Genomic DNA, 27775 nt, shown 5'->3' with positions numbered 1-27775 from the left:
TCTTGATTTATTTGTGTTTGAGGAGGAACATTAAAGGTCTCATTTGGAGTCAACGTCAAGGCGGGGACTGATTTTGAAATCTCCAGAATCAGGTGAGATGAAATCAGACTTATTTTTCAAATCAGTGTAAAATGAAACTCACAGAATTCTGGAAGCTCATGTTATCAGTTGGAGAAGCAGTTTTCATGGTGTGATGTTATAGATTCTGTGCAGGAAAATGTTTAGTTCTAATTATGAATTTATTTAGGCAACAAATCTGCCATATTTTGGTTCTGGTTTGAACCTGGAATAGTCCTGCTGTAGACTTGGCTTGGTTGAGTGCAGTTTTATCCCTGGTTTAGCCCTGGTTAAGTTCTCCTTCAGTCCTCCTTCAGTCCTCCTTCAGTCCTCCTTCAGTCCTCCTTCAGTCTTGCTTTAGTCCGGATTCAGTCCGGGCTCAGTCCTTGCTCAGTCTTGCTTCAGTCTTGCTTTAGTCCTGGTTCTGGCCTGGTTAAATCCTGCTTCAGTCCTGCATCTGTCCTGGTTCAGTCCTGCTTCAGTCCTGAGTCCTGGTTCAGTCCTGGTTCTGTCCTATTTTAGTCCTTCTTCAGTCCTGGTTTAGTCCTGCTTCAGTCATGGTTCATTTATGGTTTAGTTCTGTTTCAGTCCTGTTTCAGTACTGGTTCCTTCCTGGTTCAGTCCTGGTTAACTCCTGGTTTAGTCCTGGTTTAGTCTTGGTTTAGTCCTGGTTAAGTCCTGGTTTAGTCCTGCTTCAGTCTTGCTTCAGTCTTGCTTCAGTCCTGGTTTACATTAATGTTTCCTCAGAGACATTACATTGGTTATGTTGATGGAGAGCTTCAATTTTAATAACCTCATAATGACATCAGCCCCAGAGTCTGGGATTAAAGGCCATGTGAAACGCGAGTGGCTGAGTTTGAGTTTAAAGGTCATGTGAAACATGAGAGGCTGAGGTTAAAAGGTCTTCTGAAATGTGAGAGGTTGAGGTTAAAGGTCATATGAAACATAAGAGGCTGAGGTTAAAGGTCATCTGAAACATGAGAGGCTGAGGTTAAAGGTCATGTGAAACATGAGAGGCTGAGGTTAAAGGCCATATGAAACATGAGAGCCTGAGGCTGAGGTTAAAGGTCATCTGAAATGTAAGAGGCTAAGGTTAAAGGTGATCTGAAAGGTGAGAGGCTGAATCTGCGGTTAAAGGTCATCTGAAACATGAAAGACTGAGGTTAAAGTTCATTTGAAACATGAGAGGCTGAGGTTAAAGGTCATCTGAAACATGAGAGGCTGAGGTTAAAGGCCATCTGAAACATGAAAGGCTGAGTCTGAGGTTAAAGGTCATCTGAAACATGAGAGGCTGACTCTGAGGTTAAAGGTCATCTGACAGGTTACACTCATTTCACTAAAACACAGTTACATCATTAGATTTAAGATTTGATTTCAAATCCTGCCTAGTCTTTCCTTGTTTTGTTTGGTGAAGTTTATAATGTTACTTCCTGGTTGGACACGGGCAGCAGATGTGATGAGGTAATTCCATTAAACTGTTACCTAGCAACCACAATGTAAACAAGGACCAAAATGTGTCTAAATGACATAATATTTCTGATTAGACTAATACAAATAGATGACAACAGCTTTACTGAGTGAAATGCAGGTTTAAAGTGTAAGGGTTTGAGCCTAAACTGTGTCTGTATTTTGAGTTTTCGTGCTGATGACACAGGCAGAGGTATTCTGTTTTATAATTCACAAATACTTCCTGGATTTTTGGACTTTTCTTCAGAAACTGCCACTTCACTGATGTAAAACTGTGATAAATATTTAGCAAAGGTTCAATTCACCAAACCCAGTCAAAGTCAAAACAGCGCATGAGTTGAACGCACTTTAAGTTTGGGGCTACAGAACAGTGTGTTCATTTGCTAACACGTCATCGTTGAACAGCCCTGTTCAATGATGACTCAAACATGAGAAAAGATTTGAGTATCTGCTGAAAATCATTTCTGTTGTTGTTGTTGTTTCCTTGGTGAATACACTTGACCCACACTGACCAGTTAAGTCACACTGTAGAAAGGGCACTTGGCATGAACATGAAAACATTTTATCTCCCATCTCAAATATACAAGAGAGAGAGAGCAGAAGAGCAGAGCCAGAGGAGCAGAGTCAGAGGAGCAGAGCCAGAGGAGCAGAGACACAGGAGCAGAGACAGAGGAGCAGAGTCAGAGGAGCAGAGACACAGGAGCAGAGACAGAGGAGCAGAGTCAGAGGAGCAGAGACAGAGCTCTAGGTCAAATCCTCCAGCTAAGTTAGTCTTGATCAAAACTAGCTCAGTGTCTGGAGATGGGTCCAAGGTGCATTGACTTTTGTTTATTTATCTGGACAGAGAAGAGCTTTGTGTTTTTGTTTCATGTGGATAGTCCCGGTGATTACACAAATATTAACCATAAACCAGGTCAAAGGTCAACACATCTGTATCTGAAACAGCAAACTCCACCTGAGAGTTCAGACCCGTCTCAGCTCTGTTCACTCAGAGGGTTCACAGAATGTGGTGACATCATGTTCACACAAACCATTACACAATTCCCATAATCCACCATCCCTCACTCCCACTCTCCCCTCCTCTCTCCCTCTCTTCTTTTCCCTCTCTCCTCCTTAGTTCTTATGTCCCTCTGACTGTACCACAGCCACCTCACCCTCTCTTCCTCTCTCCTCCTCTTCTCATGTCCTCCCCTCCTCCCCTTCTCTTCTCCTCACTCTCTGCTCCTCTTCTCTTCTCATGTCCTCCCCTCCTCCCCCTCTCCCTCTCCTCCTCCTGTTGAATGTAGCAGACTGTGTTGTGTTTGTGTGTAGTTTCTATGGAGAGTGTGAAATCAGAGTCACACGGCACAGACGTCAGCTCCTGGAGGAATCACTCAGCTTTTATTTAGAACAGGGTTAAAGCCCCACTGTGGGACATTTCATCACATTAGAACAGAGTTAAAGCCCCACTGTGGGACATTTCATCACATTAGAACAGAATTAAAGCTCCACTGCGGGACATTTCAGCCCATTAGACCAGGGTTAAAGTATAACGTTGTACCATGATATAACGTTGTAATAACATGTGTGAGTAATCTTGTGATCTCTCCTCATTCAAACCCCCAGCACCCTCAGGCAGCTGCTGTAACATGCACTATTGTCTGCGGAGCGTGCACGTGAGGGGGTCCTGTGGCAGAGTGGTTATCCTATCTCCTCTCAGTGAGAAGGCTCTGGGTTAGACTCGTGGGTCTCAGAGGGAGGTTGTGGGTTAGATTCTAAGCACAGCTGTTGTTGTTGTTGTTGCTCAGAGGAATGTGGAGTTCCCTGATGACTCTAAATATAAACGTCTCTTTAAACGCTCAGCCACAGTCGAAGTGTGTGGCCAAACCAGGTCTCTGAATCATTATTTACATTATTTACATTTTTTTTTTTTTTTAATTTTGTTATATTTTTCTCTCTCAGGTAAAAGATGCGATCTAGAACGCGAGAGTCCTTGGAGGAGGGTCTGGACCCGGGACCTCCTCAGACCGACAAAGTCCAGATCAGATCCAAGTCTAGTCCAGACCAAATCCAGTCCGAGTCTAGTCCAGACCTGAATCGGAGAAGGACCTCAGAGGAGGGGAAGGAGAACAGGACCTCCAACAGAACCAAACCATCAGCACCCAAGAAGAACCCAAGTCCAGACCTGAGCAACAAGGACCTGCTCCACCTACTGGGCATCATGGAAGGAGAGGTCCAGGTACTACTGCTAATGTTACTACTGCAAATGCAAATATTACTACTATTACTGCTACTGTTACTACTACTACTGTTGCTACTATCAGGACAGCTACCAGTTGTTTTGGTTCTTGGGCTGATTCTCTCTATATATATATTTATAGCCGTATCTTTGCGTAGTAGGATTATCTGGTCACAAGGAGCCGCTGGAGGATCACTGTGGATGTTTAGGCTCATAAATGTTCTAGAAGTTGAAGACCGTGATGTGAGGCTGCAGGGCTAACCAATCTGCCACTATTTCAGGCCCGTGATGACATCATCGCTCTGCTTCACTCACAGCAGTCTGGTCCCGAGGCTCTAGAGGCTCACTATGGCTCTGCTGTCCCCTACAGACCACTCCAGGCACTGCAACGAGACGCAGTTTATACTCATGACAACAACAGAGAGGACGTGTACGAGGCGCCTATGGCCGAGGTAAATAGGAGGAGGAGAGGAGGAGCAGAGGAGGAGGAGGAGAGGAGAAGGAAAAGCAAAAGGGAGGAGGAGGAGGAAGAGCAGAGGAGGAGAGAAAGAGCAGATGATGCAGAGGATGACTCTTCTCTCCTCTGTACAGTTGGATCGTCTGGAGCAGAGGAGAGGAACAGAGGATGCAGAGGAACAGAGGGTGCAAATTAGAGGGGCAGAGGGTGCAGAGGAGAGGGGCAGAGGGTGCAGACAAAAGGGTCAGAGCAGGGTGTCAGAGGAGGGTCAGATGGTACAAAGGAGGGTCACATGTTGCAGAGAAGGATCAGATGGTGCAGAGGAGGGTCAGAGGTACAGAGGATGACTGTTTTCTCCTCTGTAGTTGGATCGTCTGGAGCAGAGGCAGAGGGATACCTACAGGAGGATGTTGGAGCAGTTGTTGTTGGTGGAGAAGCTTCACAGGCGCACAGTGACAGAACTGGACTCAGAGAAACACAAACACAAAGAGTTCATGAGTAAAAGCGATGACTTCACCAACCTCCTGGAGCAAGACCGCCTCAGGTCAGAGACTACACAAGTTGTAGAAGTGAAGAAGTTTGGCTGTTCATCCAAGACACTTCTTCAGTCAGATTACTGCCTTATATCTGTCTGAAGGAAGGAGCTAACTACACTTAAACTAACACACCTGACAGTTTTTGTTTGTTTAGAGTTTCCGTTTGTTTACAGTTTGTTAGTTTACCGTTTCTGTTTGTTGGCTATCTAATAAGCGACACTGTAAGTGAACTGTGCCTGAGTCATATTTAACATAATCATTCAGGCCCCTAATGGGTGCTCTCACACCTATTAGCTATTATATTATATTATTATTATATTATATTAGCTATTAGCATACTGGCTATCCCTATAGTTTTCTTTGTTTAGGTAGATCTAAGGATGGATTTATAAATATGAGATATTGTCTCAGGCCCCCATTCCTGTTTAACGAAGGATTGTCTTTCTTAACAAAAATAGGTTCTTTAACTCTCAAACCGTTTCTTTTATATGGCTAGGATCTGAACTTCACTGTCTTCAAAGGAGTGGTAAGTGTCTTTGAGATGGAGATGTACATCAGACTGGGGTCCTGAGGAGCTATCATGACGGTGCTGGTACATTTTCTTATGGAGTGACTGTTTAGTTCACGCTCACTTCACTTTTCATCCATTAGGGGGCTGAATGATTATTCTAAATATGACTCAGGCACAGTTCACTCACAGTGTAGCTCATTAGACCTAGCCAGAAACTGTAAACAAACAGAAACTATAAACAAATAGAAACTGTAATCAAATAGAAACTGTAAACAAACAGGTGTGTTATTTTCAGTGTAGTTAACTCCTTCCTTCAGACAGATATAGGCAGTGTCCAGCAGTGATCTGGCCAGAACTGAAGAAGTGTCAAGGACAAGCTGCCAAATGTCTTCACTCTAAAACTTTTGTCCAGTGACAGATTTGAATTTTTCTTTTATATGGGTCAGACCTGGACGACTGAGGGATTACACAGACAAATACTCGTTTAAGACCACCTCACTAATGCTTGTCTCCCATAGTAGTAGTAGTTGTAGTAGTAATAGTTGGAATAGTAATAGTAATAGTAATAGTGGTGGTGGTAGTAAGAGTAGTAGTAGTAGTCATAGTAGTAGTAGTAGTAGCAGTAGTAATAGTAGTAGTAGTCGCAGTAGTAACACCACCAGCAGCAGTAATAGTAGTGGCAGTACAGCAGCAGTAAAAGAAGTAGTAGTAGTAGTAGTAGTAGCATCAGCAACAGTAGTAGTAGTGGTGGTAGTAACATTAGTAGTAGCAGTACAGCAGCGGTGGTTGTAGTAGTATTAGCAGTAGCAGTAGTAATAGTGGTAATAGCAGTAGTAGTAATAGTAACAGTAATAGTAGTATTAGCAGTAGTGGTAGTAACAGTGACAGTGGCAGCAGTAATAGTAGTAGTAGTAGTTGTAACAGTGTTATTCATATTTCTGTTTTCTTCCAGACTGAAGCGTCTCGTGGAGCAGGAGAAGTTGTACCAGTCTCGTAAAGACAAAGAGCATCGTCGACATTTGGACAAACTCAAATCTGAACTGATGCAGCTCCGGTCCTTTGTTCTTCTGATGGTGGAGGACAGACAGAAACATGTGGAGCAATCAGACCAACAAACCCAGAAGATACAAGACCTGAGCCACAAACTGCAGGAGCGAGAGGAGCGCATCACCATTTTAAACCAGAAAACCCAAGAAGACGCCCACACCATCCTCAAAATGGACGCCGAGCTCGAGGTGAAGTCAGCCAAACTTCTAAACGAACAAGAAGATATGACGAACAAGCTCTTGGCGCAAGATTCACAAATGCGGCAACTTCGACTCAAACTGGTCACACTCTCCAATAAGATAGAGGAGCTGGAAGAGAGAAATAAAGTTCTACAGATTTCAGAAAGTGATTTGAAGGAATTAACAGAGAAAATTAGCAAAAACGGAAATCCAAATTTGGTTTCGGAATTAGAAACATTGAGGAAAAAGGTTTTGGAAATGGAAGGGAAAGACGAGGAGCTGACCAAAATGGAATCCCAATGTAAAGAGTTTAGAGTGAAGCTTCAAGAGGCGCAAAATCAAAGTAAAATGTTGAAACTAGAGTTTGAGAAAGTTCAGAAACACGTGGGACAAATGGAGAAGTTAGAAACGATTTTTAACAAGAGCAAAACTGAAAGTTCACAGCTCTGTTCAAACTTGGAAAAAGAGAAACAAAATGTGAAAGAACTGTCCATGGAGTTGGAAGCTGTGAAAGCAAAAGTGAAGGAGCTACAGTCCACTGAGGCAAAGTTTGATAAGACCGAAAGGTTTTTAAAAGATGACATCACAAAACTCAAATCGCTGGCGGTGATCATGACGGACGAGCGCAAGAATTTGGTGGAAAGATTGAAGCAAGAAGAGGAGAAATGTGAAGATATCGGCCGTAAATTCAAAGAGGAACAAGCTAAAGTTTCAGAAGTTACGGAAAAGCTGATCGATGAGAGTAAAAAGAGGTTAAAGGTGAAGTCTGAGATGGAGGAGAGAGAGGTGCAGATGCAGCGACAGCTAACGGGCGAGCAGGAGAAATGCAAGCAGCTAAACGCTAATCTAAGCAGCACTAATGCTAAGTGTGAAGATTTGGAAAAAAGAGAAAAAGATTTACAAACCAAATTAGCAATAACTGAAAGAAATTTGGAGGAAAAAAATAAAATCTCAGAAGAGTTCAGTTTGGAAATCAACAAACTTCGAAGTCGGTTGAAGCATCTGGAAATTGTGGAGGGAGATTTGGTGAAGACGGGAGACGAGTACGACCTGTTGGAGAAACGGTTCCGATCTGAGCAGGAAAAATCAAACTCTTTGGCAAAAATGATGGAGGAGCTGAAGGCAGAAGTGGCAAGAAGTAAGGCGATAGAGAAAGGAGAGGCGGAGACAGAGCTGCGGATGAGGTTCAGAGCGGAGGAGGAGAGGAACGAGGAGCTGAGAGCAGAGAATGTCACACTGAAGGAGAAGGTCCATGAGCTGATGAACCTGGAGGACCGGATCTCTCAGCTGCAGGCGGAGCACGCAGGGATGAAGAGGAGGCTCAGGGAAGAAGAGGAGAGGAATGCTCAGAGGAACGAGGAGTTTGAGAAGGTCACACAGGAGCTGGAGAGCATGAGGAGGTGAGGAGGAGAGTGATGCATTTTGGTTTTGCTATTTTATAGAATGAACTGAAGCTGGGTCTTCATATTCAGTTCTACATAAACTGTATAATTGTCGTAACGGCTAGTGCGGGTGCGGACCAATGAGTGCAGACTCAGGGGCAGGTTTACAGTGCATTTATTTACAGTGAGGATCAAAGTCAATTCAGATTGTTCTCTAATCATACACGGGACATAGGGCAGGGCAGGAGCGGGATAATCCAGGATGGGCGCGGGAGCAGAGACTGCCAGAACCGAGACACGACGAGACCAGGGGCCGGACCAGGAGAGACTGAGCTGGGGTAATCCAGAGAGCGGAAGCCAGAGCAGGAGACGGGAAGCACATCGGAGACCAAGACAGGGCAGGAGGCAGGGCAGAGGGTAGACAATACCGGAGCTGGAACGCAGAGGCAGGAGCAGGAGCGAGCGAGGGCAGGAATCTGGAAGGAGGTGAAAAATCCAATAAGCAAACAGGCTGACAGGTAACGAAATGCAAAAATAGGCTGGAGCATTCATGTTGAACACGCGGACGGTCTGGCTCCGAGTGTCTTCTGCCGAGCCCTCATATACTCGGCAGCAGGTGAAGGTAGTTGCGCTGATGCGCTCCAGGTGCGCGCGGGAGGATTCAGGAACTCCGCCCAGCTCCAGGCAGACAGGTAGGGGAGGGGGAGAGAGCACGGGAGGACAGGAAAAACAGGCATCATGACAATAATAGAAGTGGACTAAATGAGTGTGACATCAATCACAGTGTTGGGCTCCAAAAGAAGCTCACTGAGGCTAGGGGTTATAGCGGCTAATCTGCAATCAGAGACCATATTTGGAAATCTGAGCATGAAACCAAAGAGCCAATCAGGAGCGAGGCTGTTGAAGGCAATGCCTCTTCCCACCTGCACCACTAGTTTGGCAGGGAGCGGGCGCTTGGCAACAAGGCGTCAATCAAGCTGTTGCTAATGCTAGCGGGCTCCGGGAAAGCAGGCACCGGACTGGTCTGTTATTAATGTCCATGTCAAAATAGTGAAATAAAAAAATCCGGGGTCATGTAGAGCGGGTTAAAACCAACATTTTAAGATCAGAATGATGAGTCTGACAGTAGCAGTTACAGAGAGAGGGGACTCACTGTTTACACAGAAAGTGGTTTGGAGCGCGCCCATGCTCACTTCCTGTTTGGAATGCGGCGGCTAGTGGGTTAGCTATGTCCATTTATATATAGTCTGTGGTCTTCTAGAGTGGTTCAGAGAAGGTTTGGTTTGCTGAACAATGTTTTCAATTTAGGGGATAAGAGGAGGGGTCTTTTTAAAGGGTAACTGTAACTTTTCTAGTGGGGGGTTTTCCACCTACTTATGTTTCATGGTTATGTTTTATTTGCCAGGAATTGTCCTTGGTATAATAGGTATAAAGCAGCTACATTTATTGCTACATAAATGCCTTGCATTACTGTGAGCCTTTCCACAGACATTACCTGTAACTTGGCCTGGTGGTGTCACCTGAGTTTAAAGTAATTCTGTGGAATATTTCAGGCAAAAATACCTGAATGGAGATGAGCAAGAAAGTTACATAGTGAATCTTTTAAAAATCCAAATAATCCGCATTTCTGCTAAAGTCATAGCAGCCATGTATGTTGATATTTCCATTTTTGTTGGCTCGTTTGAGTTTTTCACCTTTGACTCCGCCCAAACCACATTACTGCACTGTGATCCAATTCACCAGTGGTCTAAGGGCTGCAAGATTAATCACAATTGCATTGAAATCACAATTTGAATGGAAACAATTCTTTGCAGGTACTTCCACACTTCCCTCACCCCAGACACTTCCTCCTCCAGCTCCTCCAGTGGTCTTATTCAGTATAAAACATCTCACCCTGTAATTTAGATCTGTACAAACATGTTCTGAAACGTGATTCTTGTGTTAGTTCGTCAGTTCAGATTGTAGTCTTTTTGTCTCTTCTGGACAAGTTTAAAATGTGAACTTGAACAGAATCATTTAGTTAAAACTGAAATCGTGACTCTGATCGCCTTGTTGCATGTTCTCCTCTGCCTCCAGGTTGAGTCGCGTGTCAAGGCCTTGCGTGACCGGGCGGAGGATGGTGGACATCCCCGTGACCTCCAGCGCGACACAAACCCAGTGTTCAGACGATGAAACTGCAGCCGGCTTCATCCGGAAGTCTGTGCAGGAAGAGAACACCTTCATGAACCATCTACGACAGAGACGGAGTCGACCGGTGCTGGAGAGATATCCCCCGGCGAGCGCAGAGTCCGGGCAGGCGAGCTCGTGGAGTCCCTGGGTCAGACACAAACCTCCAGAGCAAAGTCCAGCTCCACAAACCAGACCTCTGCACATCCGCTTCACGCCAAACATCGAAAATAGGTGAAAGAAACGAGGAAGACAGTTATAAGCATGTGCTCGGAAAGTCCTCAAACAAACTTCAGTGCACAGGGAAATATATTAACACCTGACGATAACATCCACCTGGGGGCACTGCAGTTTGGCCGGTGTCTTGTTTAGTCTAGGTTTAGTCCAGATTTAGCCCTCGTTTCGCCTTGGTTCTTGTTTAGTCCAGGATTAAACCAGGACTAAACTAAGTCTAAAACAGAACTAACTCAGGACTAAACCTGGACTAACACAGGACTAATTTAGGACTAAACTGGGACTAAACCAGGACTAAATTGTACACACTTGTTTTTGTGTGTAGGCAGCACGGTGGCTGAGTGGCAACACTCATGCCTCACAGCAAGAGGGTTTGGTTCGATCCCCAGGTCGCCCAGGCCTTTCTGTGTGGAGTTTTGCATGTTTCTCCCCGTGTCTGGATGGGTTTCCTCCGGGTACTCTGGTTTCTCCCATCAACCAAAACATGAACGCCCTTCGAGACAACTGTTGTTGTGATTTTGGGCGTTACAAAAATAAACTGAATTGAATTGAATTGAATTAAATCAGGACTAAACCAGGTCTAAAACAGCACTAACTCAGGACAAAACCTGGACTAAAACAGGATTAATTTAGGACTAAACTGACACTAAATCAGGACTAACTCAGGACTAAAACAGGACTGAACCAGGACTAAATCAGGACTAAATCAGGACTAACTCAGGACTAAAACAGGACTAAACCAAGACTAAATCATGACAAAAGCAGGACTAAACCAGGACTAAAGCAGGACTAACCCGGGACTAAATCAGGACTAAAACAGGACTAAATTTTGACTAAATTTGGACTAAATCAGTACTAAAACTGGACTAAATTTGGACTAAATCGGGACTAAAACAGGACTAAATTTCGATTAAATATGGACTAAATCAGTACTAAAACAGGACTAAATTTGGACTAAAGCGAGACTAAATCGGGACTAAATCAGGACTAACAGATAGCAATGCTTCTGTTTGCTCTTCATATGTAAAAATGTTTCTCTTTCTCTTGTTCCCTCTCTTGTTTTTGTATTTTCTCGACATCTAAAACAGCCGCGCAACGCTAGAGATCACCAGTCCCAAAGCAGAGGAATTCTTCTCCAGCGCGACCATCATTCCGACTTTGGGAAATCCAAAGATTACGATTGTCCCAAAACCTCCCGTATTCAGAAGCAGAGTGAAGGAGGGGTTTGAGCGGGCACAGTCTCCGGTCACGATCACGGCCTTTTCCAAAGCAAGAAATTTGGAGAAAAGCACGGAAAGTTTTCAATCTCCAGTGTCGATCATCACAGTTAGCACGACGCCGGTGAACGAGTTGAAAGACACTGGCAAGACTGTGATAAAAATGCATTCGGAAAACCCACAAACAAACTTCAGCTCGCAGGGAAACATAATAACGACAGAAGACAATAAGATCCACATCCACTTGGGGGCACCACAGTTCAGCAGGAAGACAGAGGAGAGAATGGAGGAGGTGGGGACAGTGCGGAGAGCGCCAAAAGTCCCGCCAAGTTTGGAGAAAAGTCCAGGAAGTCCAAACAAAATCATTCAAAAAAGTCCAGAGAAAAAGAGCAGCAGCATCATGATCACTCCGACCAATGGGAACACCAGGACCGTACACAATATGGTGAGCTTATTCAAATTAAAGAGAGGGTTAGACCTATTCAACTCCTGCTTTAGACCTGGTTTAGATCTGGTACAATCCTGGTTTAGTTCTGTTTAGGTTGAGACCTGTTTTAGCTCCGGGGTAGATCTGGTTTAGACTTAGCCCTGATTTAGCCAGGACTAAACCGGGATTAAAACACCTCTGGCAGATACCGATACTCCTGATTGCTCCTCATACATAAAAGTGTTTAATCCTCTTTCTCTTGTTCTCTGTTTGTATTTTTGATCTTAGCCTGGTCCAGACTTGACCTCTCGGATCTCCCAACCTTTGACCCCAGGGCCTAAGTGCTTCCTGGGTCTGTCCTCCATCACGCGCCTTGAGTCCAGAGCAGAGAGTTTGAAGATACAGCTGAGAAAGTCCACTGTGACTCCCAACACAAGAGGACAACTGTGACGGTCCTGCTTTAGTCCTGGCTTAGACCATATTTTGGTACTGGTTGAGACTTGGTTTAGTCTGTGTAGTTAAGCCAAACAAAACCTGTCCATGGCTTTTTATTTCAGCAAAAGTATAAAAGGTGAAGGTTACACTAGAATGTAAGTCTGTGTGTGTCTGAAAGCATTTTAAACATTTGTATTCTCACATTTATGCTTTTATATTGTTTGTGTTTGACAGTCACCAATAAAAAGCAATACAAAACACTACTGCTTCTTTTACTGTTCCTCGTTTAGTTCTTATCAGGCAGGACATTTATAATATTAAAGAGAACTATTGTGCTGTTGGTGCAGTTAACCTGGGTGATCTACATTGTTTTTGCTGCAGTCAGTCTTAGGACTATTAGAGGAAGTGCAGCGTCTATAGTGTATATGTACAGTCTGTGCCTCAGAGCAGGAGCAGGATGTAATTCGCCCAAAACACATTTTCAAATTTTTAAAACCAAACCTGGACTTACGTCAAGTGGATGAACTGAGCCATCTACTAATGTAAGAGGAAGTGGATGAGTGGGACATGAGAGTGCATTTACAGTGGAGATACAAGGTGGACTCTCAGGGTCGGGGGTCGACTGGTGGTTTTCAGACTCTAGAATGTGATAACATCACACTGACCATTGAGGCGATGAACCCAGAAGAAAAGGGATTCCACCATAGACTGTATATAGAAGGGAGACTACTGGTTTGTCTGGTATTAATGTTCATAAACCAAGATCATGTAGAGCAGGTTAACATGAACATTTAAGACCAAAATGACGAGTCTGACAGCAGCAGTTACAGAGAGAAAAAGAGTTTTTCAATGTAAAATGAATTTAGTGGACATCTACGAAGAAAAGCATGTAAGCAGTGGGACAAAATCAGATCAACAACAGTGACAGACTTTGGGTTCAGCAGAATCAGATTTCTGAATATAAATGGACAAGAAGAAGAAGAAGAAGAACTTTAAATGGCACCTGCAGCAGATGGACAGTGTGGACAGGTTTGCTTCAGTCCTGAGAAGCCACCTGGAGAACAGCGATCATCTGAATACAGTAGACATTATGGAAGGCATCTAAGACCCATGGATAATAAAATTTGCAGAAAGAGTTTTAAACAATATAAACATGAGAGGGGCTTGTCGGATGAGATCTGTGCCTGAACAGGGTCAAAGAAAGAGGGCTGGGCTCTCTTCAGAGCCCACAGGGGAAATTTACAACTATTATTTTGTATATTTTGTAACTGATGTCATCAACGTTCCCTGGAGGTGTGAAGCTAACTGAAGCACTACGCTGAAGCTCTATTACTCAAGTTACATTAATCTGAGCTTCATCTGAACACAATCTGACCAGAAAGACCTGAACTACAACAAATGAGCTGATTTGTGCCGTTGAACAAGTCCCTCTCAAATAATATTACAGTCACAATCTAGCTAGCATTAGCCAACTGTTTTTCAATGAGTCACTCTCACCTTTTTTTGTAAAATCAAACTCCTAAACAGGACCATGAACACTCGGATCAATTACAGGCTTTTTCTTTATAACTCTATATAACAATGTAACTGTATAACTCCATCCATCCATTTTCTTCCACTTATGTGGTGCTGGGTCGCAGAGGTAAGAGTCTGAGCAGGGACTCCCAGACAGACACGTCTTCCAGGCCAAAGCTTTCCCAGGCCAGCCGAGAGACATAGTCCCTTCATCCTGGGTCTTCTCCGGGGGATTCTCCCGGTGGGACATACCCAAAACACCTCCCGAGGGAGGCTTCCAGGAGGCATCCTGAGCAGATGCCCGAGCCACCTCAACTGGCTGCTCTCAATGTGTAGGAGCAGCGGCTCTACTCCGAGCTCCTCCCATGTGACCGAGCTCCTCACCCTATCGCTAAGGGAGTGCCCAGCCACCCTGCGGAGGAAACCCATTTTGGCCGCTTGTATCAGCGACCTCGAGCTCTCGTTACCTAGAGCTCATGACCATAGGTGAGGGCAGGAACATAGATTGTCCGGTAAATTGAGAGCGTTACCTTTCAACTCCTTCTTTACCACAACGGACCAATACAGCAACTGCATCACTGCAGATGCTGCACCTATTCCAAATCTGTCAAACTGACCTCGTCTCGGAACAACAAGACATTTTCTAAACAATACAGTTTTATATAAGGTTTGATTTTTCATGCCGTCTCTCCTCCATACACAAGCTGTGCACTGCCCTCATACGTCCCAACAGCATGGCCCAGGTGCTCAGATGAGTCCTCCTAAACCGCTCATGTAGCTCGTAAATCTAAATTCAGATTCAAAATCAAAACAAATCTGGTTCAGACATTGGTTTGCTGGCCCTGAACATGTGTCATCCTCCTGTGGTAAGTCAGTTCACCTGCAGTGTATTCTGTTCATCTGCTGCACTACAGAATAATATCACACTTACAACTGTTCAATAGCCCTTTATTTTACTACATTTGCACAGTGTTGTGTTTAAGTTTTTGTTTTTGTTTTTTAAATTTGCACAACGCTGTGTTTAAATTAATTTTATTAAATTTGCACAATGTTGTGTTTAAATTTATTTTATTACATTTGCACAGTGTTGTGTTTATTTTATTACATTTGCAGATACGTGTTTACATTTATTTTATTACATTTGTACCGTGTTGTGTTTAAGTTTATCTTATTAAATTTGCAGCGTTGTGTTTAAGTTTATTGTCTAATATTTATTTTTCTTGATTTCTGACTGTTTACTTCTATTCTCTTGCTATTCTTAAACTGTGCATTGTAACACTGAAATTTCCCCATTGTTTAGTTATTTAAATAGATCCATGGTATAGTCCACAGAAGTCCTCATGAGGGACATTCAATATGCAGAAGTGTGAAAGGAGGAGTGAGGAACTCAACAAGAGGAGCAAAGAGAGAATTTACACAAGGAGGAATGATGAGCTTAGGAAGAGGAGCAGAGAGGTACTTTGGATGCCTAACTGGAGAAGCAGGGGGGAGCTTTAGCTGCCTAGCAGGATGAAAAGAGGGGGGCAAAGCAGGAGGTGCAGAGCCAGAGAGAGAATGAGAAGTAAGAAGGAACATAGTAGGAACAGCACAAAATCTGGTAGTTTCAAATGAGGAGGCACAAGAAACACTCAGTGAGATGACAAAGTAGCCAAAACTTTTACTCAAGTAAAAGTACTGTTACTTCAGTAATAGGCTATTACTCAAGTAAAAGTATGCTGCTAGAAAAGTACTGTGAAATAACTACCCCATAAGGACTAACGTGAACATGGAAAGTCACAAACCTCATGTTTTTTTTCTCACAAAAGTTTCGTAGTCTGAATCAGGTAGAAGTCTGGGTCAAGTCTGGGTCCCAAAGTTATGTCTCTTTTCCGAAGAAATCGTTAAATGAAGTTCACAAATGCATGTTTTTGGCGTAGGTGAGGTTTGCAAAGTTTGCAGTGATGAAATACTGGGGTGGATGAAATGCTCAATTTTGTCAATAAAGTAAAAGTCCACATACAGGAGCAAAGAAAGTACCTGTTTAAGATGTACTTCAAGAGTACAAAGTTATTTTGCGCATATTTTGAGGTCCTATAATGCTTCAAATGTATTGATTTTGTTCAATAAAAATGACTGAATCTAGCTGTTTTTATTTGTATATCTTTGTTTGCTCAAACCATGAACGTGTTAAAAATAAACCCTCAGCCTTGTCAGCGGGGCTCAAACAATAATAAGAATACTTTTACTTTTCAGCCCAGTTCAAAAATGACCGTCATTCACGTCCATCCAGGAGGATTGTGATGTAATGGCATGTCCGGAGCTTTAGGGGGCAGCGCTGCACCTGTCACACACGCAGCTGACAGTGGCTAGGCTAAAAGCTAACGGGCTAACAGGTGAAAGTTAGCTGCTCCGAGCATGGATTTATTACACCGAGGCTCGGCATGAGTTTACAGTATTACACATATGAAAGAGCTTTAATTAAACCCTGTCTAATGTCACTGACACATTGAAGTGTCATCCGTGTTAAACCGGAGACAGCGGGATCTCCATTAGCACCAGTTAGCTCTGCTGCTAACAACATAAACCTACAGAGGGGTTGAAGAGGGTAAGTGACATGAGTTTGAGTTGTGTGCTTCACAGATTACACAGGCTCGAACAGATCCAGACTTATGCTGCAACTGTTGGTGTAACAGGGCACTTTTAATCACTTTTGTCAGTTTATTTTAGATTAAATTTCGTGGTCCTATTTCACTGTTACTGACTTCACGCAGATTTGAACAGAAATAACTAATGGGAAATATGTGAGTAGTACAGTAAATATAAGTGAATATGTAATGGTATCATTTCATATAAAAGGCTTATAACAAAGTAAGCATGTTTTGAAGTTATCACTTTTAGCATGAAACATACTAAACTGGCTATGTCATGTAGAGCCCATGGTGTTTCACTGGCAGAATATTAGTGTCTTAATATTAATAGTGCCTTAAAGTCAGGGCATCTACTGTGCTCATTTTTTTCATTAAGTTCTATATGACATAAAACTGACTCTTGTGAGCTTTAAGCCATGTTAGAATGCTCCCTCCTCAAAAACAGACCTGGAGTTGTGTTTTGTTTCATTCACATTTTTTTTTTTTGACTAACCCTTTAATATTAGTCTGTCTACATCTCCAAAGCAGCATTGATTATATTTCTATATAGCATCTTTCCACCTTCAAGGCACTCAAAACTCTTTACAGTACACATTATGCATTATAACATAGATCAGGAAATAGCGTAATATAGGCCCTTTAAATGCAAGTGCCTTATGTAACAAGTCCTTTGTTTGTCATCTGTGTGTTAGGATAAATATATTTCATTTTAATCTTCTCTGCCTCTCCTGTTATTCAGTCTGAGTGGTCCTGAGTTCCCCTGAATAATGATGGCATCCGGGTACAATGCCAAAGAGGAGGACGGCCATATTGGCGTGGTGGGTCTCGGCGGGGCCTCCCTGCGTGGGCGTAAACCTGAGAATACGGCATTCAAACAGCAAAGACTCCCTGCATGGCAGCCCATCCTGACCGCTGGTTCTGTGCTCCCCGCCTTCTTCATCATTGGACTCATCTTTATCCCTATTGGTATTGGACTCTACGTCACCTCCAACAACATTCGAGAGTTTGAGGTGAGGCTTACATTGGGTTTGTGAAAATAACTCCCCCCCCCCCCCCCCCCTCTTTTTCCTCCTTCTCACTTCTCCTGAAATTGACAAGCACTTAACATAGGCCATTGTCCCTCCTTCCTATGCCACATCTGCCCTGGGGCAAACTGCCGTTCTGCACCTACAGCCTCTCACATTTACACATTCACAAAGACAAGGTGGGAGGATTGATTCTCATTCATGTCAAGTTCTGTCGATGTGTCCTTAGGCAAGACATTTCACCCACATCACTAGTATGAATGTGGTGGGAATGGCCAATGGCTCAGATTGGCAGCCTCATTTCCATCAGTCTGCCCCAGGGCAGCTGTGACTACAATAGTAGTTTCTCACCACTGAGTGTGGAGTGAATGGACACAGTGTGGAGCACTTTGAGAGGTTTAGACAAGCCTGTAAAGTGCATTACAAGTGTAAGTGATTATTGTTGATTATTATTATTATTATTAATGGTTGGGAAGAACTATGACCCTTTTGGTTATTTTAAAAACATATTAGCAGCTACACAAATAGTCTTCATGCAGACATGTCTGCTCCTCTTCTTGTTGGTTTTATTTTCAGATTTCTCTGTTTTATCTCTTATATTCAGATCGACTACACCGGAGTGGAGGTGTCCAGTCCCTGTTATAACTGTGCTCAGAACTTCAGCTGGCACAGCACCACCCCCTGCACCTGCTCTATCCAGTTCTACCTCCACCAGGCCTATGAGGTAAAAACACATAACTACCCTATTTTCCGCACTATAAGGCGCATCAGAATATAAGGCGCACCTTCAATGAATGTCCTATTTTAAAACTGTTTTCATATATAGGGCGCACCGCATTATAAGGCGCATAGAATAGAAACTACTGTAGTAGCTGGGGTTGTGTTATGCATCCACGAGATGGAGCTGCGCTAAAGGGAATGTCAACAAAACAGATAAGTCAGTCAGTCAAACTTTATTAATAGAATAAAAAATAAAAAAACGCTCTGAAAACTTTTTTCACTCACAAAACAAGTTAATGCATTCACAATATAGCAACTCTCGAAATAGTGCAAAGCAATAACAATAACTCAATGTTATTCAAACATTACTGTCCATATTCACAATATCTCCCAGCCTTGTTTAGTTGTAAACACGTAAAAGAAACACGTAAAGCTCACTTTTTCAGTTCACGGATTTGTGAATGAGGAATCATTCACGAATCCGTCGAATTCTTTCTCTTCAGTGTCTGAGTTGAAAAGTTGGGCGAGCTCGGCATTCAAAGTGCCCGATACCGTCTCGTCAAAATCGCCATTATCCGTGTCGCTGCTGTTGTCTGGCAGTTCAGTGACAATTCCTGCCTTCGTGAAAGCTCGGACCACAGTTGAGACTGATATATCAGCCCAGGCATCCGCAATCCATTGGCAGATTGTGGTGTATGTCGCCTGGCGCTGACTCCCCGTCTCCCCGTTATTACCGCTATTACTTCGGAGACGCCTCCTGACTACGGGCGTCATAATTGACCAATATTGATCCATATATAAGGTGCATCGGATTATAAGGCGCACTGTAGGTTTTTGAGAAAATTAAAGGCTTTTAGGTGCGCCTTATAGTGCAGAAAATACAGTATATAAACTATAAACCTCCATTAGTCCTCTGTCAGGGATCAGCTCTGGTCTTTAGAGGAGAGGTCCACCGCCCCAGTCCTATCTCAGTTATCAGCTCTGGTCTTTATAGGAGAGGACACACTTTTTTATTATTATTAACAGCGGGTTTTGTATATGTTCAGGAAATTTAAAAAATATCAAATTTCATTTGAGACTCAATGACTCAAAAATTGTGATTGATCAAAGTGAGAAAAAAAAATCATGGCTATTTTTTGTCACATCGCCCGGCCCTAATCTAAAATGAAACAGCAGATTACCAAAAGCCTCTATATATTTCCTGTGAAGTAAATACCTCATGCTTCTCTTTCACAGAGTAACGTATTCATGTATTATGGACTGTCAAACTTCTACCAGAACCATCGGCGCTACGTCAAGTCCAGAGATGACAGTCAGCTCAATGGGGACATATCCTCACTCACTGTAAGAGCAGTCAAGCTAACACATTTAAGCTAACACAACCATAACCTGTCCACCCTCAATGTAAGAGCACACAAACTAATGCATGTTTAAAGTAAAAAAAAAAAAAATGTTAAAAAAATGTTGAAAGGAGACATATTCACTGATTCATTCTCGCTGTGTGAGGGAGAGGTTTTGCAGGTCTTTCCTTCCTGCTGCTGTCAGACTGTACAACACTGTTAACACTGAACATGTGTCATTCAACTATACCCATGTGCAATACTACTGAAGTCACTTTACTGAGATTTATTCTGTTTATATGCTGCACTGTTACTCTTTTGTACATATGTGTGTGTGTGTGTGTATGTATGTATATATATATATGTATTGAGCAAAAAATCTACCGTCTATGTTTCATCTCTGTCTCGTGTCTTTCTGTCTCTCTCGTGTCTGTCTCGTCTCACTCTCTGTGTGTCTCTCTCTCTTGTCTCTCTTGTGTCTCTCTCTCTGTCTCTCTTGTGTCTCTCTCAGTCTCTGTCTCGCTCTGTCTCTCGTTTCTCTCTGAATGTGGCATTCTTGATACAGGGAACCAATCATTTAACGCTAAAAGACACTTAGACCAGAATTCTTTTGTGTGTTTTATTGGTTATAAAACAGTGCAAATTTAGGACAAAAAGGGAAAACGATTATTTCATTACAATTTGCCTGAACCTGAGGTTCTTTTTTAGCATAAACACTAGTATTGTAATTGGAACGACATGTTAGATTTAATGAGGCTGCTAATGAATATAAATGGGGAAATGTATCTCCTCTTTAAGCCGAACGCCACTTCACACTCTGCAGGCGGCTCCTCACAATGCAGCTCTCTGTCCAGGAGGCAGTCTGCAGGCGGCTCCCCTGGTCACAGCTGTCTGTCCAGGTCGCACTCTGCAGGCGGCTCCTCTGGTTGTAGGGTCATAGCGCGTTGAGCAGAATTGCAGCAGGTTGGGGATGGTTCTGAGGTAATCATGGAGTTTATGTGCTTCGGCCGAAAACTCTTGGTTGAGTTTAAAGACATCTCCTTGTTGGTCTCCCTTGGTCTCCCACGTCAGTAAAACATGAGACATATGAGACATTTCAAGACTAAAAAATTATGAGACTCAGTGGAATTGTTTCTTTTATTAAGTCATTTTAAATGAATATTGTGATTTAAAATGATAACATAATGATCCACAGGTGTTGGAGATTATAACTATAGAGTAACAAACACAATAGGACTGATTTAAACAAACATGTGTTATTCATCATGTGTTATTTGTTCATTTTCCTCTGTGTTTGTAGAAGCCGAGTAAAGAGTGTGAACCGTATGCCAACCACGACCACAAGCCCATCGCACCATGTGGCGCCATTGCCAACAGCATGTTCAACGGTCTGCTCCTCTCTGCTCCTGTGCTTCTCTGCTCCTCTGTCTCTGGTCTTCTGCTTTTCTGTCTCTGCTCCTCTGCTCCTCTGCTCCTCTGCTCCTCTGCTCCTCTGCTCCTCTGCTCCTCTGGCTCTGCTCCTCTGGCTCTGCTCTTCTGGCTCTGCTCTTCTGGCTCTGCTCTTCTGGCTCTGCTCTTCTGGCTCTGCTCCTCTGGCTCTGCTCCTCTGGCTCTGCTCCTCTGGCTCTGCTCCTCTGCTCCTCTGCTCCTCTGCTCCTCTGCTCCTCTGCTCCTCTGCTCCTCTGCTCTTCTGGCTCTGCTCCTCTGCTCCTCTGCTCTTCTGGCTCTGCTCCTCTGGCTCTGCTCCTCTGGCTCTGCTCCTCTGGCTCTGCTCCTCTGGCTCTGCTCCTCTGGCTCTGCTCCTCTGGCTCTGCTCCTCTGGTTGTGTTAAATGCTTGTGTATTTCCTCAGACACTCTGGAGCTGTTCTACATCGATCCAAACGGGACTCGTGTTCCGGTGGCTCTCAGCTCGACAGGAATTGCCTGGTGGACTGACAAACACGTGAAGTTCAGGAACCCTGGAGGCAGCACCAACCTCACGGCCGCTTTCCAAGGTTCAACATGTCTGAAAATACTACAAAAAGTGGGAGGAACATTTAGACACAACTCTCACTTAGGTCATCTTCAGATTTTACTGTGTCTTATTTTGATATGCCACCTGCATGATTCCATGGAAATGGAAAGATAAAGTTATGCTTTGGAACATTCCCACATGAGGACATGTTGCAGGCCTAAATAATCTGCTTTAATTAGGCCTGTTTATATGGATCCATTTGAATCCATATGTGATGAAATGGTAGATCATAGCGCTCAGCTCAGGCTTTTTAAACCTGATGTTTTGTTCTAAATGGAGGTTTATGTTCACGAACTTCATCCTGAAAACACCACATTTATTCATCTAATCCAAAATATGTGACAAGGAAAAATACGTGATGCATTTTGTGTGTGAGATCAGCCCTGTTCTCAGAGAATTTGCTTTTAACAAGCAGTATCTGTAAAAGATGTTCATCACTCACATCTGGAGGTTTATGGTTCAATTCCTACTAATGAACACTTTTTTTTTCTTGGGCAAGACACTTCAGCTTCCCTGGTTCTAATAGCCAGATTCTTCAGATGCTTCTTGCCAAATTCTTCAGATACTTCTTATAAAGAACTGTACATTTTACATTGAGGCAGGAATATTGTTGTTTAAAAATCCTTTGCATTTTTGTTTTGGTTTTTCAAAGCTCAAGTATTTTTCACCTATTTCCTGTTTCCTCCTCTCCCTCAGGCACAGTGAAGCCAGTGAATTGGCGCCACCCGGTGTATGAGCTGGACACTGATCCTGAGAATAATGGATTTATTAACGAGGACTTCATCGTTTGGATGCGCACAGCGGCTCTACCCACGTTCAGGAAACTGTACCGTGTAATCCAGAAGAAAAACAACATGGCACCCACTCTGCCGCGCGGAAACTACTCCCTCCAAGTGCAGTACAGTATCCTTCAACTGACTAAATGCCACAGGGAATGGTCTAAATGATTCCCTGGGGGTGTGACACTAACTGTAGGCACTCCTCTGTCTGAAGTTTTATCACTCAAGACTTTAATCTGAGCTTTATTTGAACACAATCTGACCATAAAGAACTGGTTTATCTGAACTACAACACATGAGCTGAGTTGTGTTAACCAAGTCTCTCTCAGAGTCACAAGCTAGCATTTGCATTAGCATTAGCCAACAGTTTTTCAGTGAGTCATCCATCCATCCATGTTCTTCCTCTTATCCGGGCCCGGGTCGCGGGGGCAGCAGGGACTCCCAGACTTCCCTTACCCCAGACATGTCCTCCAGCTCCTCCGGTGGAACCCCAAGGCGTTCCCAGGCCAGCCGAGAGACATAGTCCCTCCAGCGTATCCTGGGTCTTCTCCTGGGGCCTCCTCCCAGTGGGACATGCCCGGAACGCGTCCCCAGGGAGGCGTCCAGGAGGCACCCTGAACAAATACCTGAGCCACCTCAGCTGCTCCTCTTGACTTGTAGGAGCAGTGGCTCTACTCCGAGCTCCTCCTGTGTGACCGAATTCCTCACCCTATCTCTGAGGGAACGCCCAGCCACCCTGCGACGGAAGCCCATTTCGGCCGCTTGTATTCATGATCTTGTCCTTTCGGTCATTACCCAGAGCTCATGACCATAGGTGAGGGCAGGAAAGGTAGATTGAGCGGTAAATCGAGAGCTTTGCGTTTCGATTCAGCTCCTTCTTTACCACAACAGACCGATATAGCGACCGCATCACTGCAGACACTGCACTGATTCGCCTGTCAATCTCATGCTCCTTCACTCGAGAACAAGACCCGGAGATACTTGAACTCCTCCACTTGAGGCAGAGACTCTCCACCCACCTGGAGAGGGCAAACCACCTTTTTCTGATCGAGAACCATGGCCTCGGATTTGGAGGAGCTGATTCTCATCCCAGCCGCTTCACACTTAGCTGTAAACCACCCCAGTCCCTGCTGCAGGTCCTGGCTCGATGAAGCCATCAGGACAACATCATCTGCAAACAGCAGAGATGAGATACTGTTGTCCCCAAACCGGACCCCCTCTGACCTCTGGTTGCGCCTGGAAATTCTGTCCGTAAATATAATGAACAGAACCGCTGATAAAGGGCAGCCCTGGGGGAGTCCAACATATACCAGGAACAGGTCTGACTTACTTCTGGCAATGAGCACAGCTCTGCTCCGGTCATACAGGGACCAGACAGTCCTTAGCAAAGAGCCCCGGACCCCATATTCCCGGAGCACCCCCCAAAGGCATTTGAGATGGATCTCATCCACCCCCGCGGCCTTGCCACCGAGGAGCTTGCCAACCACCTCGCGTGATGGACGAGTCCGCCCCCGGGTCCCCAGTCTCTGCTTCCTCCTTGGAAGACGTGACAGTGGGATTGAAAAGATCCTCAAAGTATTCCTTCCACCACCTGACAACATCCCCAGTCAAGGTCAGCAGCTCTCCACTCACACGGTAAACAGTGTTGGTGAAGCAATGCTTCCCCCTCCTGAGTCGTCAGACGGTTTGCCGGAATCTCTTTGAGGCCGTCTGACAGAACTCCTCCCAACCCCAAATTTTTGCCTCCGTGACTGCATGAGCCACGGCACGCCTCGCCCGCCAGTACTCGTCAGCTGCCTCAGTAGTCTCACAAGCCAACAGGGCTTGATAAGTCTACTTCTTCATACTTCTGGTGTCCACAACCAGGTTCGGGGGTTGCCGCCGCGTCAAGCACCGCAGACCTTACAACCACAGCTAAGAGCAGCTGCATTGACAAAAGAGGTGGAGAACATGGCCCACTCAGAGTCCATGTCCCCAGCCTCCCCCAGGCTCTGGGAGAAGCTCTCCCGGAGGTGTGAGTTGAAGACCCCCCCCACCAGACTTTCCCAGCAGAGCTCATGATATGCTTGGGCTTGCCAGGTCTGTCCGGCTTCCTCCTCCGCCAGAGGATCCAACTCACGGTTGACAGCTCAGCCCCTCTCTTCACCCGAGTACCCAAGACGCGCGGCCGGAGATCAAATGACACGACAACGAAGTCGATCATCGACCTCCGATTTCGGGTGTCCTGATGCCACGTGCACCGATGGACACCCTTGTGCTCGAACATGGAGTTTGTTATGGACAAACTGTGGCCAGCCCAGAAGTCCAATAACAAAACATCACTCGGGTTCAGATCAGGGAAGCTGTTCTTCCCAGTCACGCCCCTCCAGGTGTCACTGTCCTTACCCACATGGGCATTGAAGTCCCCCAGGAGAACAACGGAGTCCCCGGTTGGTGCACTGTCTAGTACCCCTCCCAGGGACTCCAAGAAGGCCGGGTACTCTGCACTGCTGTTTGGCCCATAGGCCGACACAACAGTGAGAGACCTGTCCCCGACCCGAAGGCACAGGGACACGACCCTCTCGTTCACCGGGGTGAACTCCACCATGTGGCGGCTGAGCTGTGGGGCAATGAGCAAGCCCAACACCAGCTCACCGCCATTCCCTGTGAGCGACGTCATAGAAATGTCTAGAGACTAGCCCCTGTCAAGGAGTTGGGTTCCAGAGCCCAAGCTATGCTTGTAGGTGAGACCGCCTATGCTATTTATATAATGTTTTCATAAAAGTTTTTTGTCCTTTACATATTTACAACATTCTATTTTAACATATTTGGTGTGAAGTGTTTCACTTAGGACACAGCGTCATTAAGAAACAGTCTGAGGTTTGAACCCTGTGGTTGTGGGGCGTGCCTTACCCCCTGTTCCCCCGGTGCCCTTCTGCTCCTCCTTAACCCTCTGTCCTCTCAGACTTCCCAGTGCGCAGCTTCGAGGGCCGGAAGCGTGTGATCCTCAGCACAATCTCATGGATGGGAGGAAAGAATCCTTTTCTGGGAATCGCATATGTCACCGTGGGATCTGTCTGCTTCTTCCTCGGAGTCGTCCTGCTGTTTATCCACCACAAGTATGGTAACCGTACCAACAACGCCGACATCACCAACTGAGAGAGGGAAATGTACTGTACACTGTCTTTTTTACTGTCTTTACACTGTCTTCACGGAAAAAGGTTGAATCAATGATTAGCCAAATGAAAATGATGTAATGAACCGTGAATTACAAAAAAACAAAAGTTAAACAAGACGAGATGAGAAAACACAGCAGCTCAAACAGGACTAGGACCTTCTTTGTCTAAAGTGATACTGATCAGAAAATATAGGTTGACAACTTTAGTAATACCCCATATGCTAACTGCTAAGATACTCAACTAAAACAAAACAAATCAAAACCTGAAACATGTTGACTCAATCCTCTTAATAAACAAATACAAACTCGAAGAAGAGCAGTGCGGACAGGTACAGATAAATTTCCTTTAATAATAATGATAATAAGAAGAAACATAATCATAATAATCATTTTCATCATTATCATCATCATGTGATTTGCTCATTTCCCCTTGACTGCAGCTTTGCGCTCTGACTTTTCCCACACTCCTCATAATATGCTCTTCAATGTTTTGTCACTTGTGATGGACGTGTGCGGCAGCTTCACAATTTTTTTATATTTTGATGTATCTGTCGTTTGTTTGGGGACGGGACTGTCACACTCAACCTGGCATATTTACATGTCAACTCTGACCTGTTTGTGTGTAAATAATGTGCATCTTCCCATTTGAAATGAATACAGAAAAAAACCTAAACTAATTCTTATTTAGCAACAGTGATTGACCAGAGTCAAATTAATCTATCTTCATTTTAATTTGAAGCTTTCAACTTCTCAAACATTTCTGAAAATTTTCTACAGATTATGTGGGAACTATCATCCTTAAATCCTAAATAAAAAAATATGAGTTCAAGGGGTTGGAACACACAAGCAGTCAAACATTTGGACACTTCTTTCCATGATTATTCACACTGTAGAATCTCACTGAAGCATCAAAACTATGAATGAGTCATGTGGAATGTAGTAGACAAAAAAATACACTCAAAATAACAAACAAACTTGTTTTATATATAAAAACTATCCTTAACCCTTTCCTTTGATCACTGCTTTGCACTTTTGTCATTTCTTGACCCTGAGGCTCAGCTGTGAAGTGAAAACCATCTGAGGAGACTTCATCATGAAGCTCATAGACAGAAGGACAAGGGTTTGGAGCTGTCCACAAAGCAAAGGGCCGACACGCCGAGGATTTGAAAATGAAATAAGTCAACTAAATATTTTTTATATTTAATTTTCTTTGCTACATAATTCCATACGTCTGCTTCTTATATTTTATGTCTTCTGTGTGTTATAAAATGTAGAAAGTAGTAAATGTAAAGAAAAAACACATTTAATGAGAGGGTGTGTCCACACTTTTGACTGCTGGTGTAAGTTATGAGTAAACACTTGTAAATAAACTGTTTTGTTGCTAGTGCATGGGGGAGAGGAACAATGCCAGAGCTCTTTTGATGGCTTGATTTTGTGCCTGTTTTTTTATTTTATTATTATTATTATTATTATTATTCTTATATCATTATTTAACAAAATATTGAGGCTTTAACAAACTACACAGACTTTCACAGCTTTTTGGATCCTCAGATTTGTGATGCCTTGTATTGCTTGGTGCAATTTTCATGTTTAATCTTTGGCAGTATTTGCACGCTCCTCCTCAGGGTTATTTACTTTTAAAACAGTGTTTTTATTTGTATTTAGTGTCTAACTGCAACATGCACTCTTAAACATGTGAATGTTCTGGACCTGCTGCATGTGAAAAATGTGTTAATAATGTTGTTTTGATAAGATGTGTTGAAATGTAACTGTGGAATCAAACCAAAAATATATGAAAATATAAAGTATCAAATATGCCAGAATAAAGTCTCTTGTTTTCATTTTTGTTTTTAAGACATCACATAGATGTGTGCTTTAACATGCGAGAGTATCTTACAGTCTGTGGGGGACGCACTGGACCAACCCACTCCACATTTTATATTATTTTGGCATGAGCCAATGTGTAGCTTTTTAGCCAAAAAATAAACAAGAAAATGTATGTTGTTTTAAAAAAAAAAAGTTTTTTATTGAAAAACAAACAAAAAAACTCGTGCCCTTTCTGTGAGCATGCTTGCATCTCCATAAACCTGCCTAGAGACGGCCTCCTCTTCTTTGTCTCCATGGAAATGTTTCTTTGACTATAATATTACACAGTATGGCATAAAATATATCCATGGAGAATGTTCCGAAGTATGGCTTTAATCTTGTATTTCTGTAGAATCATGCAGGCGACATGCCATCTCCAGAAAGTTACATTCTATACC

General features: G+C 43.8%; 2 protein-coding genes across 2 annotated transcripts; both read left to right on the top strand.

Moving 5' to 3' along the window:
• The first annotated feature begins 51 nt into the window (after positions 1-51).
• LOC117393186 (filamin-A-interacting protein 1-like) lies at positions 52-12591 on the top strand. Its single transcript, XM_033991378.2, has 8 exons — positions 52-92; positions 3466-3742; positions 4024-4194; positions 4565-4743; positions 6199-7872; positions 9931-10254; positions 11343-11916; positions 12187-12591. Exons 2-8 carry the CDS (start codon positions 3473-3475, stop codon positions 12346-12348), a joined length of 3354 nt encoding a protein of 1117 aa, XP_033847269.1. The 5' UTR covers positions 52-92; positions 3466-3472; the 3' UTR covers positions 12349-12591.
• Positions 12592-16173: 3582 nt separating this feature from the next.
• On the top strand, positions 16174-27332 carry LOC117393120 (cell cycle control protein 50A-like). The gene is made up of 8 exons (XM_033991318.2): positions 16174-16432; positions 17215-17485; positions 18105-18224; positions 19457-19564; positions 20861-20948; positions 21412-21555; positions 22272-22478; positions 25299-27332. The coding sequence occupies exons 2-8, from the start codon at positions 17243-17245 to the stop codon at positions 25490-25492; spliced, it is 1104 nt and encodes a 367-aa protein (XP_033847209.1). The 5' UTR covers positions 16174-16432; positions 17215-17242; the 3' UTR covers positions 25493-27332.
• The last annotated feature ends 443 nt before the right edge of the window (positions 27333-27775 follow it).

This window comes from Periophthalmus magnuspinnatus, chromosome 24, assembly GCF_009829125.3.
Source record: "Periophthalmus magnuspinnatus isolate fPerMag1 chromosome 24, fPerMag1.2.pri, whole genome shotgun sequence".
NCBI lineage: Eukaryota > Metazoa > Chordata > Actinopteri > Gobiiformes > Gobiidae > Periophthalmus > Periophthalmus magnuspinnatus.
The sequence above is the reverse complement of the archived record's forward strand: the minus strand, read 5'-3'. Positions and strand labels throughout refer to the sequence as shown.

Coding starts and splice junctions, on each gene's coding strand:
- LOC117393120 (XM_033991318.2), top strand. CDS start 17,243: ATGATGGCATCCGGGTACAATGCCAAAGAGGAGGACGGCCATATTGGC. Junction 17,486..18,104: donor ACAACATTCGAGAGTTTGAG/GTGAGGCTTACA, acceptor TCTTATATTCAG/ATCGACTACACCGGAGTGGA. Junction 18,225..19,456: donor ACCTCCACCAGGCCTATGAG/GTAAAAACACAT, acceptor TCTCTTTCACAG/AGTAACGTATTCATGTATTA.
- LOC117393186 (XM_033991378.2), top strand. CDS start 3,473: ATGCGATCTAGAACGCGAGAGTCCTTGGAGGAGGGTCTGGACCCGGGA. Junction 3,743..4,023: donor TCATGGAAGGAGAGGTCCAG/GTACTACTGCTA, acceptor CCACTATTTCAG/GCCCGTGATGACATCATCGC. Junction 4,744..6,198: donor CTGGAGCAAGACCGCCTCAG/GTCAGAGACTAC, acceptor GTTTTCTTCCAG/ACTGAAGCGTCTCGTGGAGC.